The sequence below is a fragment of the Setaria viridis genome, chromosome 9 (assembly GCF_005286985.2).
Source record: "Setaria viridis chromosome 9, Setaria_viridis_v4.0, whole genome shotgun sequence".
In the NCBI taxonomy this organism is placed as follows: Eukaryota; Viridiplantae; Streptophyta; class Magnoliopsida; order Poales; family Poaceae; genus Setaria; species Setaria viridis.
The window spans coordinates 2,106,644-2,124,645 of NC_048271.2; the positions used below are offsets into that span (position 1 = coordinate 2,106,644).

General features: G+C 45.8%; 2 protein-coding genes and 1 pseudogene across 4 annotated transcripts; 1 reads left to right on the forward strand and 2 right to left on the reverse strand.

Moving 5' to 3' along the window:
• Window positions 1–121: 121 nt before the first annotated feature.
• LOC140221471 (uncharacterized) lies at window positions 122–5,529 on the reverse strand (annotated as a pseudogene).
• Window positions 5,530–6,013: 484 nt separating this feature from the next.
• On the reverse strand, window positions 6,014–8,797 carry LOC117840527 (small ribosomal subunit protein eS26). Its single transcript, XM_034721039.2, has 5 exons — window positions 8,641–8,797; window positions 8,465–8,557; window positions 7,792–7,876; window positions 7,563–7,693; window positions 6,014–6,298 (listed from the first exon to the last, which is right to left on the reverse strand). The coding sequence occupies exons 1-5, from the start codon at window positions 8,767–8,769 to the stop codon at window positions 6,209–6,211; spliced, it is 528 nt and encodes a 175-aa protein (XP_034576930.1). The 5' UTR covers window positions 8,770–8,797; the 3' UTR covers window positions 6,014–6,208.
• Window positions 8,798–13,849: 5,052 nt separating this feature from the next.
• On the forward strand, window positions 13,850–17,823 carry LOC117839268 (serine/threonine-protein kinase STY13). Of its 3 annotated transcripts, XM_034719567.2 has the most exons (7): window positions 13,850–14,010; window positions 14,289–14,792; window positions 15,384–15,516; window positions 15,602–15,797; window positions 16,284–16,408; window positions 16,627–16,785; window positions 17,349–17,823. In XM_034719567.2, exons 2-7 carry the CDS (start codon window positions 14,440–14,442, stop codon window positions 17,655–17,657), a joined length of 1,275 nt encoding a protein of 424 aa, XP_034575458.1. In that variant the 5' UTR covers window positions 13,850–14,010; window positions 14,289–14,439; the 3' UTR covers window positions 17,658–17,823. The 3 variants fall into 3 exon arrangements, with proteins under 3 accessions (XP_034575458.1, XP_034575459.1, XP_034575456.1); XM_034719568.2 differs by having other exon boundaries at window positions 13,875–14,792; window positions 17,284–17,402; XM_034719565.2 differs by having other exon boundaries at window positions 13,879–14,792.
• The last annotated feature ends 179 nt before the right edge of the window (window positions 17,824–18,002 follow it).

Below are 18,002 nucleotides of genomic sequence, written 5' to 3' on the forward strand. Positions count from 1 at the left end.
CTTCACATTGGAGAATCTTTAAGGAGTTACAAATACTAAACTTTCTTTTCAAAAGAAATAAATACGAACTTGATGATTCAAAGAGATTCAAGTACGCTAGTTGCACCATCATCATCAACCACTAAAAATCTGAATCTGAATCAGAATAGTAAAGTTCATTCTTGGAACTGAAATATGCTGCAGCATCTGAATTCAGCAACGGCATTCTGAGCACGTCATGCACGTTCTCGGGCAGCTTCTGCATGATGCGAACCAAGAACTCCATGAAGCAGACGATGTCCAGCGTCGCCTTCTTCCCTTTCCTCTTGTCTCTTTCACTGAGAGGCTTCAAGGCCTCCATTATTTCCGCCGTGCAGTCTTGGAGCGTCGGCCTCACCTCTTCTTGGCTGAGCTCGCCGACGATGCTCCCCGGTGACACGAGCGTCGGCTTGTAACCCCAACACAACGCATAGTCTGACCCCTCCGGTGACAGGTTGTACAGCAACTTTGCCTTGTCCATCGCCTTGGTTGCGACGCGATACATGTAGAGTTTGCCGCCGCCTCCGCCGCCGGCCACGGTGTGACGGATGCAAGTACATGAATAGCACGCCGCCGCAGTCCCAAACACCGGTGATCGAGGTCTTTTGTAAAGCAGGCCATCCATCCTAGATGACACTGCTCAAACATGTAACCCTACTTCTTTCCTCCTAATGAAATACGTGCTAAGGTATGATCGTGAAAAAAAAAATCATCGTCGTCGTCATGACGAAGAATGATGAGGCACCCCCGCTCCCACCGGCGTTGCACGTTGAGCAGCCACAGTGCTCTGCTGCGTCTATCAGGGGCGGACCCACGCCTAGGGCCACCCGGGCCGTGGCCCTAGTCGCGGCCCAGAAAAATCCACTACACCTCTTAATTTGTGGCCCAAACTCAAAGGCCCAGACCCAAAGCAACAGGGCACAGCCGCCGCTTTTCAATTTACTCTCTAGAGCACAATGGCATGAACATCGACGAGGGTGAGAACATCCTGTGCCACAAATTACTAAACTTTAAACTAGACCCAGAGAACTTTCTTCTAACTAGACCGATCTCAGAAGAGGAAATCAAAAAGGTGATTTTCTCGATGGAGAAAAATATAGCACCTGGTCCTGATCATTTGCTAGTGGAATTCTACCAATCTGGCTGGAACATCATTAAAAAGACTTGATGGATATGTTTCTAGAATTCTGAGAACATAATCAGGATATTAGTAGACTGACTACGGAGTTATCACCCTAATTCCGAAAATAAAGGAAGCCAATAAGATTCAACAATATAGGCCGATTTGCCTTTTAAATGTGAGCTACAAGATATTTAAAAAAACACTTATGCTAAGATTTGAAGAGTGTATGAGCAGAATAATAAATAGATGCCAGACAGCGTTCATAAAAAGGGAGAAATATCATGGATGGTGTTTTAAGCCTGCATGAAATTCTCCATGACTCAAAAGTTAAAAAGAAAGATGGGGTTATCCTGGAATTAGACCTTGAAAAAGCGTATGACAAGATAAGTTGGGAGTTTTTGTTTGATTGACTAGAGCAAAGAGGCTTTAGTGAAACCTGGTGCAAGTGGATTAGAGAAGTAGTGTTGAGTGGTACGCTAAGCATAAGAGCAAATGATTTGCCGGGAGAATACTTTAAAAGCGGCAAGGGGTAAGACAAGGGGACCCTCTGTCTCCCCTTCTCTTCAACCTAGCAGCGGATACCCTGACTAAAACGATACATAAAGCACAAGAAAATGGCTAGATAAAAGGCTTAGTGCCAGAATACATCCCCAATGGGATTGTTGTTCTGCAATACGCAGACAACACGATCCTGTGTATGGAGGCTAATGAGGAGACTGTTCAAAACATGAAGCTCCTGCTATACATCTATAAAAAGATGTCTGGGCTGAAGATTAACTTCAATAAGAGCGAAATCATAATGGTCTCCCAAGATGATCAAAAATCGTTGACCTACTCTGATATGATGCACTGTGCTATAGGAACTTGGCCCATTAAATACTTGGGTGTTCTTGTAGCCGGAAACAAACTACATGTCATTGATTGGCTTTTGTTAGATGAAAAATTGCTAAAAAGACTAGATGGATGGCAGGGTAGCTCTTTGTTGATTGTGGGGAGACTGATCCTGATTAATGCTTACCTGAGCAGCATCCCTGTATACTGCATGTCCATGTACCTGCTTTCGAAAACAATTATAAAAAAAATGGATAAAACAAGAAAAATGTTCTTTTGGAGGGGGGTACGAAGAGGAAATACCACCTGGTGAAATGGGTTAAAATTACTAGGCCAAAGAGGAAAGGGGCTTTGGGAATAAAGGATCTAAGGAAAATGAACCTGGGTTTGCTTTGTAGATGGTAGTGGAAGATTGAGATGGAAGAAGGCCTTTGGCAAGCGATTGTTAGGAAAAAATTTATGGCCCATGGGGGAATAACTCGATTGAAACGAAAACAACTAATTCCCCTGGGTGGAATGACCTTTTAAAGTTGAAAGATTTTTATATGAAGGGTAGAATAATGAAAATAGGGAATGGTAAGGATACTGACTTCTGGAGGGACCCATGGTGTGGCCCTTTGACACTTAAAGACAAATTTAGAGAGCTTTATGAAGTCTGTGATGAACAAACTAGAAGTGTGGCTCTTATGGCTGTAAGAGGATGGAGATTATCATTTCGGAGGTGGCTGGAGGAGAGAGCGCAAACTCAGTTGAGGCAACTGCAGGATATGCTATCAACTTGTGCCCTCTCGGCTGAAAAAGATAGGCCTAAGTGGATCCGGGGGAAATCTAGGATTTTTTCTGCCAAGTCTACGTATTCACATATGTGCAGTTCTGAAACTGAATCTCCTCATGCTTATATCTGGAAATCGAAAATCCCTCTGAAAATAAAAATTTTCATGAGGTTGCTGCAGCAAAATGCCATTCTAAGTAAGGACAACCTGCTGAAACGTAGTTGGCAGGGAGACAAGAGATGTTGTTTTTGCCTCTTGGATGAAACTATTGAACATCTGTTCTTTGGGTGATCCTTAGCTAAATATGTATGGAGCCTAATAGCTATGGTAATTGTAGCTCCTTGTAGGCCAACTTCCTTTGCACAGTTTTGGGATTGGACTAGTCGATCTATGCAACAAAGTATAAATGTTCATATGGTTGGCTTATCAGCAATTTGCTAGGCGCTCTGGAAAGCTAGAAATGCTTCTTGTTTTGAAAAAAAGCAAACTAAATCTTATTGGGCAGGTCCTCAGAAACCGGAAGAGAAGAAAATCCTGGAGGCCGGAGCTGATGCGTTGAAGGAGACGACACTGCACTTAAGATGCAGGAACGGTGCTACTGCAGTGAGGAGTTGATGTTTAGTTGTAATTGTGGGAGCTTGGGTGTCTCAACCAGTCTGTGGTGCTGCTGGGCAATAGATAGGTGTTGTTGGGAGTTATGGTTAGGTTCTGTCAGTTCAGTATCTTCCTGGTGGGAAGGTCCCTTGTATCTTTCTTCTTGGAAGGTCTTTTGTAGTCTCAGGGGTGATTCGGTTGCTAAAAACGTTCAAAACTCCGTAATTTCGTTGCTTCTATAGCCCTTAGTGGAAAAAGGGCACAGCAGCCGCACGCTACAGGCTCGCTGTGTCTCTCACCGCTCGTCCTCGCCTCTGTTCGAGTCTTCGCGAGTTATGCCACGCGGTCGCCGCCTCGTGCTTCGCGCCGCCGCCTTCGCCGCCTCAGCTCTGCCCACGCGCGTCGGCAGCCGACCGGCTCCGTTCCTCGCGCTCCTCTCCTCCTGCAGGCCTGCCCACACGCGCCGCTGCGCCAGCTGGAAGGAAGCAGGCAGGTTGCAGGCAGCCACCGCCGGCCGGATGGAGGCTGCCAAGCAAGCGCCTCTCAGGTGTTTATCTAATTATCTTCGAACCTCTCTCTAATCTCCAACGATTTGTAGTTTCAAGTTTCTATTCAATATATTAATTGACATTTTGGAAGTGCAATTTCAGACTTAGAGTCCTAGACTTGCAATTGGTAATGCAAATTGCAAAATGAAGAGGAGCGGAACTTTAGCATCTTATTTCCCTCGTGTTCCTAGGTGTTCCTAGGTATTTATTTCTATGTGTTTTCTTGACAAGCCATTTAAGAATTTTAGAACTTATTAAATGGTAAAATTATCTTGTTCGTCCCTATTTATTAGGCATGGCGTAGACAGAGGGCGGGCATGGCCAGGCCACCCTATGACACCATTTTTTTTCCACTGAAAATTTTAAAATTCAAATAAATTTCAAATATTTAACACAGTTGGCCTCCTAACATGAAAAAAAAAATCAGTTTCTAGCTCTACTCCTATTATTAGCCATATTTTGCGCTAATTGACAGCTTCATGTACATACTCATACCGTATTTTGCGCTAATTGACAGCTTCATGTACATACTCATACCGAATAGGATAATGTCTTATTTTTAGGATAAATTTTCAATCTAGAACAACTTACTTTTTTGGACGAAGGGGGTATATCCTGTCATCTGCCCTACTTTTGAGTACCGAATTTCAGACCTAGTCTTAACAAAAAGCTGGATCCGCCACTGGCGTCTATCGTACATATCCAGGCACGGACGGCCAGACACCTCCATGAGCTTGGAGATCGCGTGACGGGGCTCCGGCAAGCCGATGTTGGTGACCGTCTCGCTGTCGACGTCGAAAGCAAGGATCGCGGACTTGCTGACGTGGAGGAGGTAGATCGTGCCGTCCATGTAGAGCGATTGGCCGGTGATCTCCCCGACGACGCCCTCCCCCGACAACACGGTCCGTAGTCGCGGTTTCTTCTTCCTCTCGACGCCGCCGCTGCTGAGCGTGTAGACCAGCAGCTCCTTGGGATACCTAACAATGGGGGGACTGCTAAGGAGGATTTTACTCCGCATGCGCCGGCGTGTTAGGAGAAGCTTGTATGTTTTGGTCGTGGCGCTGTAACCCAACCCTAGTATGGCACAGTCGTCACGGGTGGAGACAGGGATCGTCACTTCCTTCTCCTCGTCGGCGATGGCCGGGTTCCAGAGGACGCACGTGGTGGGCCTCGGCTTGCCGCCGGCGAGCAGCACGACGCCGTTGCATCGGGGCGTTGCCGCTGCCGAGACCTGCGCCACCAGCGACGTGGAAGCCGTGGTAGCCGGAGGCGGGACCCCGCTCGCCGCCGCTCCTCCGTACATTCGCTGTCGCGACGTACGCGACGTGCGGGCGGGGCAGCGGCGGGGCGAGGCGGCAGTGGAGGGCCCTGAAGTCGGGGCAGCGCATCAGGCGGCGGTGGTGCTTGGAGAGCGCCATGGACGCGACCGCGGTGCGCGCTGGCACACGGGCGAAGATGCTGCGGAGGACGTCGTCGCACATGCCTGGCGTCGACGATGTGGTGGCTCGTGTCGTCGTCGTCCTCGTCATCGCGGCTGACCACTTTCTCGGCGCCGCCGCGACCTCGTCATCTCTTGCCTTCCGCTTCGCCATGCTATCGTGAACAACTGCGTAGATCGACTAAGTCATCCCGTTTAGGAGCCATAGCCAGCCTATATATGATTCGCCAAAATGGATCAGAATGCCATACAGAGGCCGCACGGTAAAAATATCTGTTACCCCATGTTAATTTGTTGCACAGTAATATATAACGTGTGGCCAAGTAAATATGCCTGCCAGTCACAAATCTTATGCAGAAAAGGATTTTTGAATTGGGACCCAAATCTCCAGGAAAAGAAAACACCGGCGCCTTGTAGCAGGGGTCCGTGGAGGGCTGGAGCCTGGAGACCAGGCTACGGCACTGTTTTGGCAAATTGGTAGAATTTTTTCATCTATAATAATAATTTTTTGTGCACAATAAATCCAGGCTTAGCTTGTTGTTCGAGGTTGATGCTTTGCTAAAAACAATTCTGTGAAAATACACCCATCCGAGAGCTTGAGGTCATACATCCAAAATTGCTATATCTTGCAGAACAGCCGAGTAAATATGCATTCCAACTAGCTGCAGCGTAAACAATGCGAGAAAACTGATCGGAAGGCATGATATCGCAATATATCAGTGTAATACAGAGAAACACAATGAACATGGACCGTACGAGGAGACAAAAATATTGTGCTCAACAAATTAACATTAACCAGATACAGCAATGTTGCTTTCTCGAAACAGGAATAGTCTATAAACCCATCGGTGACAAAACTAAGCCCTGAAACACATTCCTCAACTTAGGTGCGAGGAGCAGCAGCAGGGGCAGCAGCCGGAGGGGCACCACCACCTGGGCGGGGTGCGCCTTGGCCTGGCCTCGGGCCGTCATCCTGCAAGGCAGGTAGAGCAGAACCATCAGTTAACAACCACTGGCATAAAATACATGTCCCAAATTTGCAAGCATACAAGATTGCTCAGAAGCTTAGCATACTGGCAAGAATTAAGCTTATCACAGTCCAATGATCAGCTAAAAACAGAATGTTTTTGACAGGCTAAGTGATGGAGATAATTATTATCAAACTAGAGCATAACACAGAAGCGAGGCATCATCTCACCAGGAATAGGCGATCAAGAAGAAACATAAAACATGCTGTATAGAAAATCATACTAATTACTGAATGTAAAAATGTGAAATTTATGAAGCAATGTGTGAATTCATTAAGTCATGACTGAACAAGGCATCAGTCATCACATATAAACATGCAACGCACCAACACATGTTAATTTACGCTTTCGTTGACACATCCATTGCAACATATACACAGTGAATGCAACGCCTATAAAAGCGATGGTAACATGACACTAAGACCAAGTGATAGAAATAAACCACTCATTATGTTCACAGTGAATGCAACACCTATAAAATGTGTTGATAATTAAACAAGAAAACATGTACTACTGCAGCGAATTGTACCACCTACTCAATGTAAAAATGCGCAAAATTTATCACAATGTGTGCATTCAAGAAGTTATGGCTGAACTAGGAATCAGTCATCACAAATAGGCTGCAATGCACCAACACATGTTTATCTACGCTTTCGTTGACGCATCCATTGCAACATATACACAGTGAATGCAACGCCTATAAAAGCGATGGTAACATGACACTAAGACCAAGTGATAGAAGTAAACCACTCATTATGTTCACAGTGAATGCAAAACCTATAAAATGTGTTTATAATTAAACAAGAAAACATGTACTACTGCAGCAAATTGTACCAACTACTCAATGTAAAAATGTGCAAAATTTATCACAATGTGTGCATTCAAGAAGTAATGGCTGAACTAGAAATCAGTCATCACAAATAGGCTGCAATGCACCAACACATGTTTATATACGCTTTCGTTGACGCATCCATTGCAACATATACGCAGTGAATGCAACGCCTATAAAAGCGATAATAGCAAAAAACTAGGACCAACTGATTGGGGTAAACAATTAAACCGCGACCAGAGATCGGATCAAACCGTTAAACCACTTTTTGTTGTAGGTATAACTTTCAATGGAATCAGAAGGAAACAATCTTCAAGTGCAGCCAAAGGAATTAACGATGTAATACAGATACAATGAAAAGCATGTGCCCAGAATTATACCCTGCGCCTGAACCGCTGCGGAGGCTCACGGTTCCTCCTGTTCTCACGAGAGCGAACACGGACAATGTGTGCATGGATTGCGCATGAGACACAGTGATGAACCTTTGCGTACAGCTTGGGGAGAACATATCCTGAAAAATTCAACATAATAAGAGAAAATTTTCACCAGGTAACCGATGATCAAATTATAGGACCAAAATCAAGCAATAATTAACAAGGGCTACAGTACCATCATGCACACAAGCCTCCTGCACATCTCTCACAGCAGCCTGCTCAACAATGTTCCTCACCAAGAACCGCTTGATAGCCTTATCCTGTAAGCAAAAATAGGCCAATTGTCAAATATCATCAACAGCATATAGCTACCAATACACAATTAAGAGGCAACACTGCAATATAAAGCAAAAGTCAATGTGCACTGTCCAGTACCCCAATACTAAGAACCTACGGTATCCTCACGTCTCAGAAGTAGAGAATAAAAACAACAAAATAGGACTACAAGTGATATGGTATCCTAGCATACTAACAGTCTTACATTATCCTGAAATTGTACAGCTCACTGCTTCACCAATGTATGCATAAAACATGCTCCAAGTTCTAGCACGATTCACGATTTAAGCATGTTGCCCGAGGGGCACGTTTGGATTTTTCATATTTCATTTCATTTATACTATACTAGCTTAATAACATCTCTAATAACATCGTACGAGTTATAGAAGGTGACCAACAAACTCAGAAATCTAATATTTCGTGCCTTCCAATTGTCAAGGCTATCCAACACTAACGCGCGTGACGATATCCATACATCCCTGTTCCTCTACTGCTACTACTACTACTTCGGAAGCTCAAAATGAATCAATCCATCGATCAAAACAATCTCGCGACAGGGCACGGAACTATACCTTGGGGCAGCACTTGGCGCAGTTAGAGCAGCGGATGTACTTGACGTGGCCACGCCCGTGCTTGTTGCGCCCGCCATTCCTCCGCTTGAACGTCTGCGCCCACCACAAGCAACAACGGTTAGACAGAAACGGCGAGCGGTGATAAAGGAGGGAGATGGTTTCTTCGGCGAGCTCACCATGGCTGGAGGAGCTCGAAGCCGCCGCCGGGGAGGGCTAGGGTTCGCTGAGTGATGCGTCGGCGGCGGCGCGTGCGGGTGTGCGAAGCGGGGGCGGGGAGGCGAAGAATCGAGCGTTTTATAGTGCATCAGGAACCCTAGTGGGCTTTATGCCACAGTAGTTTATTTCTGAGCCCAGATTAGAGCCTCTAGAAGCTATAGCCCAGATGAAGCCCAGCAAGCTGTTGGTTCGACCAGAATATTTGGCCCATCTACTTAAAGTAGAATTATTTGGGCCACGGTTCACAGCTTGAGGCCTTCTTTTGTGTTCTCGTCATGTGATCCTTGTTTTCCTTTTATTTTTTTCTCCAAAGGATAAACTTACATGTGGCGTGCGCCGTGGAGTATATCTCTTATACATTGATGCAGTTTCTTTTCGAGGAGCAACGAAGAAGTTTACGGGGCGATCAATCGTGTCGAGAGAAACAAATCCAGCTTGAAAGCTCGAATCAGTCCATACCAAAATGAAATTCAAACCATTTCACGTAAATGTTTACCAAGTCTTTGCACCCTCCTGCACGGTTAAACTCAAAAGCACCAGGCAACGCAGCCATCGTGCTCTCCACGTCCACCTTACTCGACAAGACGCGACGATGCCCCAACAGCGACGCCAATGAAGTGCCCAACCGCAGATTGCTCTGCCCGCCGGAGAGCAACCCCAAAATAACGGTAATGCTGGGACACATGTGTCCAGATGGGAAGAAAAATCGGACGCTCCGACATATGTTGTGATAATTAAGCATCGATATTGTAAGTATGTTTTTTCATGTTTCACAGTGAATGTTGCATGGAACATAGTATTTATGTTGTAGCAGGAATTTTCTATCCTAGAAACGAACGATATATTTATTTTTTCAATGTTGCAATTATATATTTTTTATATTGCAGATGTTGTATTTTGATGTTGCAACGGAGTGTTCGATAGGAAAATTCCCATTAAACGTCTAGGCGCTGGCGCTAGCGCCGCCGAAATAATGCACGGTGCCACGCCGGATGATAGAGCGGTGACGCCGCACCTGCACTGACCCTCAACCTCACCTCACCTCATCTTGTCAAAAGAGAGGGAAAAAAAACAAGTGCAAGCGTGACTCAGAAATCACAATATCCCCTTGGAGGGACGGTAGAAAAAAAAAGGAATAAAAGATGACGCAGGCTCCGGACAGTGACAGCTCACCGAACATCTCAGCTCAGCTCAGGTCTAAACCACAAGCTCACACGCTTATAATACACTCCACCACTGTGCCATCAGCTAGCTGCTGAGTGCTGACCCGACCCGACCTGACCTGACCTTTCCTGAGAGCTCCGTCGCTTTAGCTGCTCGTAGCATCCAAAGCAAAAGGCATGGAAGGGTATGGTGCTCTGCGTGATAAAGTAGGGGAGGGAGGCTCCAACGATGGCACGGAGGTAGACGAAGACGACCCGGGTGATGGGGACGGAGCGGGGCGGAATTAAAAGGGGCGCGCAGCCTTGTCTGGATCGCGCGCGCGAAGGCCCCTGGCCTCCTCCTCCTCCTCCTCACGCAGTCCCGTGTTGTTTGTGGAGAAGAGAACAAGAGGGGGTGGACGGGTGGTGGGAGTGGATGGCTACTGTGATGTGCCCCCCATGTTTTCCTTGCACGCTTTTTTTGGGGCACAATCATTGGGTTTGTTTGGTCAGGCTTGGCTTGGCCCCATGCTCCAAGATCTTGGAGCGTGGGCCCTCCTCACACGTCGCCCGTCTGGTGTGTCCATCACAGAGCTCTGCGGCGTCTGAATATCTGACGTGTGCTAGTACTGGTTGATCGAGTCTTTTATTTTCTTTCTTCCCTCTTCAGATGATTACTACTCTTGTGTTTTCCAATGTTCCAAGAAAACAGTTGATGGCATTTGTTTACTTGCAGAGTGGTTTACAGTTTCGCAAACCAAAAAAAAAAAACAAATTGCAGCAGATGCTTCTGGAACTCATAGATGTACATGTACAGTGGTTGAGCCAGGAACTCACTAAAAGCTCTAGCGCTGGAAGCAGAAACAGCTGAGGATGGGCTCGGTCCTACGGCTCAAAACGACTTGAAACTAACCATGGCATATCGAGGAGTCGAGGTTGTATGCTACGGATGGATGACTAGATCACCGTTCGTCGAAGTGACAAGTGGCGAGTAATAAAACTTGCAAGCGGTGGCCGACAGATTACACCAAACCTAAACCTGTGCCTGCACTTTAACAAGATCGGTGCCCATTTATAGGTAACTATAGGCTTGTTAGCAACGTGGCTAGGTTAGGGCCTACTACAAGGCTAGTACAGCTCTAGATTCGGTGGTCGTCGTTCAAGTGTGTTAGGTAATTGACACGTCAATTAGACTTTTCGTCGTGTCACTGGTTTCTTCTTTTCTCAACCACATCTTTCAGTCCTAGCTAGGCTCATTAAAAAGCCATACTACATGATACATGCACGCACTGTGTGTGCATCCATATGACCATATGCACAAATCCACTGTTGCGGATCTCCAGGACTCAGCTCGGCCATCGCAGTCGTCAAATCGCATCGAATATACAGTATAGTACACATGCAACTCTCGCGTAGCCATCTGGTCGAAAAAATGGCCAAAATACAATTGGGCAGTGCCCAGTGGCACGGCACAGTGTGCATTTGGCGAAGTCGTCGGCCACGCCAATAATCAACACGGAAGCTAACGCAACGGAGGGACTGTGGACTACGACGTGACAGGTGACACGACGAGCAGGTCCAGGTCAACCCCCCGCCGACGGGGCGGGGGGGTTGACCGTGCGACGCGACGCGAGGCAGCTCTCCGTTCCGTTCCCGCCGAGCCGAGGGCCGCTGGCCAACGACCGACAGGATCGCGTGATTCCGGTGGCGCGCCGCGAAATCTCGTCGCGCACGGCCCCATTTTTATGCCCGCGCTCCCATCACGTGTGCCGGCGCCGGTACACCGTTGAATTCCCCGGAGGAGCGCGCGTGGGGACGCGCGGAATTCCACCGGCGGATGTGTTCCGCACCTGCCGATCGATTTGGAACGCGGCGGCGGTCGGGGCACGGGCCGTGAGCGCCGGGGCAGCTCGCCGGCCGCGGCGAGGAGAGACTTGGGGATCCCGGCGACGAGGTCCTGCGAGGCGACGGGAGCGACGGGGCAAGGCAAGGAAAAAAAAAAGAGGAGGAGGGAACGGTGGTGATTAAAGAAGGCAAAGGATTCCGCGTGAACGGCGTTTTCCGTTGGCGGGCTAGTGCGGGTGCGGGAAAAGAGGGATGGGGACGGGGAGGAGACGGCCCAAAACCACGTGGAAGCCCGTGGGCCCCGCCGCGCCAGGGAGGAAGGGAAGGAAGGGGGAGGGCACGCGACGACGGGAGTGAGTGATGTGCAGGAGCCGTAGCAGTCGCGGCCCCCACGTCGTCGTTGCGCTCGTTCCGCTCGGCTCGGCCCCGGTCAGTCAAATACGCCCACTGAGACTTGAGCCTTCTTGGAGGATAACACAAGCGCAGCAGTATTTAATTCCTTCCCCCAGCCAGGAGGATTTGGCTAATGGTCCACCGGGTAACTGCCCCAATTCGTCGCGGTTCAACCTGCGAGTGAACATTTTTGTGCTGTTCTTCTACGCGTGTTTAGTACCCGTACGTTGTTAAAATTTAAAAATTAATTCCTTTTTTGAGTCTTGGTTTGCTGAGCATGCCCGAATTTTTTGTTGTTGTGTGCGCTGTAACATTCTCTTTGAGTTTTGAATGTGGATTTTCATATTTCATCAGTATGACCATATGTATTGATGATCGATTGATCGATAACTAGTGTTGTGTGCAACCTTTTCGTATAGACTAATTTAAGAAATTCGAAGTGGAAAATAACTCTTACATGCTTATATATGTATAATATTGATGCCCAATATCCCTTTTCCTATAATACAATATATCATTTCAGTGGATTTGATAAAAAAATGGTAATGTAGGTTCTTTCAGGCATTTGAGCCTAACTTAGGATTACATCGAGAGCGCACTTAAACTAGAAGTAAACTTGGTTGGATATTAGATCGGTATGTCATTATATTTAAACACCCATTTAACAATTTTAGAGGCAACACTTGGAGCAAACAAAAATATGGTATGTTTGAATAACTTCCACGAGTGGCGAATGAAAATTCGATTGCTGGAGTCATGTATGAAAAAGAACTTTTAAAATATCAATGTTGCTATTTGGACACATTTTTCTTTACCTTTTTTATTCACAATACCTACAACATGTTGTATTTGCATTTTACCCCATATAAACCTTGACGTGTTCATCCATACTATAACATCCAATACAACTTATATCAACGTGTTCGCTATGCTTCATCATTATCTTATCCTTGCATCATTTATGCACGTGTTAACACATGGGTGATATCGGTATACCATTTGATACTCTTTACACGGCACATTGACGTTGCTCGCTCTACTTCTCGCTCTACTTTGTTGTTATCCCATCACTTTTTTGCGTTGGTATGTGTGCCTTAACACCAATATCAGTATCTTGCATGTCATACCATACCGCTCGATACACCTTTATACAACACCATTGACGTATTCGCTCTACTTCGTCGTTATTCTATCACTGCTTGGCTGCATGAGTATACGTGGCTTAAGACATGATAATTGGCATGCTATCTCTACGATACAATTGTCTTATCCGATATACCATTTTGATATACCTTGCACAACACTACTGACGTGTCTGCTATTTTTTGTCGTTTTCCTATCCACTGCATCGGCTATGCATATCTTAACATATGATAACCGACGTGTTATCGCAACGATATCATTATCCTATCCAATATACCATTCAATTCATCTTTACACGCTACGGACGTGTTCATTCTACTTTGCTGTTATCCTATCGTGAACCACTATGCGTATCTTAACATATGGTAACTGACATATGCTGTCTCTACGATATTGGTATCTTCTCGTACCATTCTCCACCTTTCATTTCTTTGCAAGGGTAAAACCACTTCAAATCTGTGGAGAAAGAAACCATGCGCCACATGGAGCACCAAATGCAGCAGATCTTGGGTACCTAGTACGGTGCCTTTGGGAGAGAGATATTTTGGGCATGGGCACAATCTGTGGTACGAACACGGGGGGCATGCCAATACACCTACCGGCTGCTTCCACTCGCCTTGCTCCTTTGCCTCTGCTTTAGCCGAGCGAGCTTCTATAAAAAGCTGCCCACTGCAGGCTCTGCTTCCCCCGATACCTTCTCCCCCCAACTTTTCCTTCCCTTCCCTTCCCCGCACGACGACTGACGACGACCACCCCCCCAACCCCACACCGGGAAGCCGCACCAAATCTCATCCCCTTCCCTCTAGGGTTAGGGTTCCGCCTCTGCTACTGAATTTTGGTGTAATTTATCGCATTTCTTGAGTTCAAAACCACCGCTTTCCGTTCAGTTTGTTTTGGAAAATCAGTATTTTCGTTTATTTTGGTGATTTCTCTGTTTTTTCCGAGTGTTTTTGGGTAAGAATCGCGGCTCTCTGAGGCGATTAGTGCTTCGGAGTGAGTTTGGGCTGTAATTTTGCTTTTTTCTGAAAGAATATTGTGGTTTTTGTGCGAAAAAGATTCAAAAATTGCCGTCGTTTGTTCATCAGGCGGCTGTAAAAAATCTAGTGGTGGTGGAATTTCGTTCATCGGCGTGGACCCCGTGCTCCGATTCCTGATCACCTGCGCGCACTCTATGAGCGCGGGGCGAGCGGATTGGGGCTCCGGCTGCTCGGGCGCGCGCGCGGGGTGCCTGTGTTAATGCCTCGGCTGTCCTGCAAGTTCGCTGACCCCGACAACGTCGTTTCCTCCTCCGCGGCGGCTGCTGCTGCGGCGCGCCGCGTGCGGCCAGACACGATGAGCTGCGGCAGCGACGGGTGCCGGGACGGCGGCAGCAGTGGCAGCGACGAGTTCAGGCGGCCGCGGCCCAGCAAGGTCGCGGCTGATGATTCGGTGGCGCCGGCACGGTGTTCGGATGCGGCGGCGCCCGCTCGGAGCTCGGATGCCATGGCGCCGGCGTCCTGGATCGAGAGGAAGCTGCTTGTTGATCCCAAGATGCTGTTCGTTGGGGACAAGATTGGGGAGGGAGCTCATGGGAAGGTCTACAAGGGAAAGTAAGTAAAAATGCTTTTGAGACATGCATACCCGTGCCTAATTTTGTTATGTCTGTGCTCGATGTCATAGTTACTTTACCAATTGGGCCGAGTTTGAAGTATCTGCTTTAGTTGCCATTTTAATTCTTGTTGAATTAAATGGGTGTTGTGCACTAGATCTTTGCAAATAATGGCAGCTTCAAATTAATTAGGTTCTCAGAGTGCCCAAATCCTGGAAGTATATCACGTTCCCCCATCAGTTATACCAGTAGTGTTTTGTTGAGATTTTAGTAGGCACAAGGATCCCTTGATCAAAGCATTACCATGAGCTGTGCTATCCTTCATGACCTTCGAGGAAATGTTAGCCATGATGGCAGTAAACCTACAATGATCTCTAATATATTGGCCTCTCATACTTAGAAATACTGTTCTGTCGTAGATGGCTGTTGGTATCATCACAGATTTAAAGACATTCTCATCACTGGAGGAAACTCATACCATTTAATTCGTCATGTTGATGCCATAAACTTATTCAGTTATTTTCTTTTCATTTACCATTTAGTATATTTAAGTCATATCAGTAATCGACTTTTCCTTGTACACTTTGAATAGGTATGGTGATCAAATTGTAGCAATAAAGGTTCTTAACCGTGGCAGTACTCCTGAAGAAAAAGCAACACTTGAAGCCCGTTTCATTCGAGAAGTAAATATGATGTGCAAAGTGAAACATGAGAATCTTGTCAAGGTACTTACTGGTCTGAATGACATGCTTGTGTGGATAGATACATCATTTTTTTTTACCTTCTCACAAAAGCTTATGCATCCTGCAGTTCATTGGAGCCTGCAAGGAACCATTGATGGTGATTGTTAGCGAGCTACTACCTGGGATGTCACTGAAAAATTACCTGAACAGCATTCGTCCTAGCCAACTAGACACACACACTGCAATTGGCTATGCACTAGACATAGCTCATGCAATGGACTGTTTACATGCCAATGGCATTATACATAGAGACCTGAAACCTGGTAAGGATGCTTAAGCTATTTGACTTTTGGCACTGTACACTTTGATCCTTTGACCTGTAGAATAATTTTTTATCCTTTTCCGTTTGGGTAACAAAAACTGCATGGCATAGCTTGCTGATATTTTATTGTTGGGTGTAGTTTAATTTAAGATCTCTTTAAGTTCATTTGAATGTATTTTTTATGCCATATTATGGTCTTTGATTTAAATGCATATTTTTAGCCACTCAAATCTTTTGGTAAGGTGTTTGTGTTATTTCTGTTTTGTCATTTTCCACATTTATTGTAAGATATATGGGATATTCATTTGAATATTCTTAAGTCTACATCAGCACCAGCTTTACTTTCCTGCTCATGGTTCTACTTCAAAATGTTGCAATCTCTTCGATCTTTTGCTTTGCTTCTTTGACCTTCTTGGTTGCTCCAGTAGTTGGTGCTTTCTATGTTGCTTTAAATTCTTTATGCTTATTTTATGGCTCTTTTGTGCAGATAATTTATTGCTTACAGCAAACCGTAAGAAGCTGAAACTTACTGACTTTGGACTTGCACGTGAAGAAACTGTGACTGAAATGATGACGGCTGAAACTGGGACTTACCGATGGATGGCCCCAGAGGTTGTAAACACTATTTTCTGCATTATCTTAAAGCTAGCAAAATTACATACAGAAACCAAAACCACCAAACATTTTACTCTCATTACAGTAATATGCTAGCTGTATCATCCTGTTACGGTTTCGGTACCTTTTATTCAATAAAGAATCAGATGCTCCTGTACTGAACGGTGCAATTATAAAGGCTTGCTCATGTTCTTTCTTTTCATGTGATTTTGCAGCTATACAGCACAGTCACACTTCGACGTGGTGAGAAAAAGCATTACACAAATAAAGTGGATGTGTACAGCTTTGGCATTGTTTTGTGGGAATTGTTGACCAATAGGATGCCATTCGAAGGCATGTCAAATCTACAAGCTGCATATGCTGCTGCTTTTCAGGTAAGCATGAAACTATTGCTGCCCATACTTGCACAAGTTAGTAATGCCTCCTTTTGTGGGTAAAGCTGCTAGCCTCTTACTACTTAGTAGTTACTTAACTGCTTGTATTTTTTATTCCTCACTGAAAGACTTGCTTGGCTACCTAAAGTGTGAAGGCTAAAATGTTAAAGATGAAATGGCAAAGATTTGATTCCAAGGAAGCAATGTTTTGAATTTATTATTGTCATGGAAGGAAGTTTTGCAATTGCAAATTATTAACCTTTTGTTTTCATGATGTGTCTGCGATGTTTGTTTGACCATTATATGCATCAAATTGACGAACCAGATGCCATAACATAATCCAACTGGTCCACATAGCATGTATCATAGGATTATCCAACTGCTTTGCATAACATTAACACCTTTCTTTAACAATTGGTTCCACTTTATCTTGTAATCCTTAGAACATGAACTCCTACCAGATTACCATTTTGACATTATTATCAGTTGTGCTTGCAGTGTACTTTCGTTTCTGATTGCAGTCTACTGGTGTGAATAATACTGTCTCTTGCTCATATGAACAGCAAAAGCGGCCAACACTTCCTGAGGATACACCCCAGGAACTTGTGTTCATAGTACAATCATGCTGGGTCGAGGATCCTAGCATGCGACCCAGTTTCAGCCAGATCATCCGGATGCTTGAAACTTTCCTCATGACAATACCTCCTCCACCACCTTCAGAACCAAATGAAGACGAGGAATCAGAAGAAACAAGGTCTTCACTGAGCAGTAGGAGCTCCTCTGGCTCCTCGCTCGTTTCGCGCGCGACAAGCAAGCTCTCGGTCGTCCGCCATCTCTTCGCCTCAAAGAAGGCAGGCAATGGGAAGGCGTGATGCGTCGCCCCGAGATGTTTTCCTTTGGTGCTGTAAAGATGCTAGCCTAGGTCATGCGTAATACAAAGAGGGATCTTGTTCATTGTAGAGTAGCTGTTGTATTGATGATACAAAGGAAAGTTGAAGCGCAACTTTTGCAAGCTATGTATAGCTCGCAGCTGCTTTACTGTAACTTGTCCATGCTTGCTCTTCGGGCAATCTTCTCTTCACTGCATATTCTGCGCCACTGGTATGATAACTAATGGCAAATCATGATATCCAAATAAACCCCGACAGGATGGTTCTACGGTACAGATCCATAGAACACATCCAGTCATTTCTTTACCATGAATATGCAAAAGCACT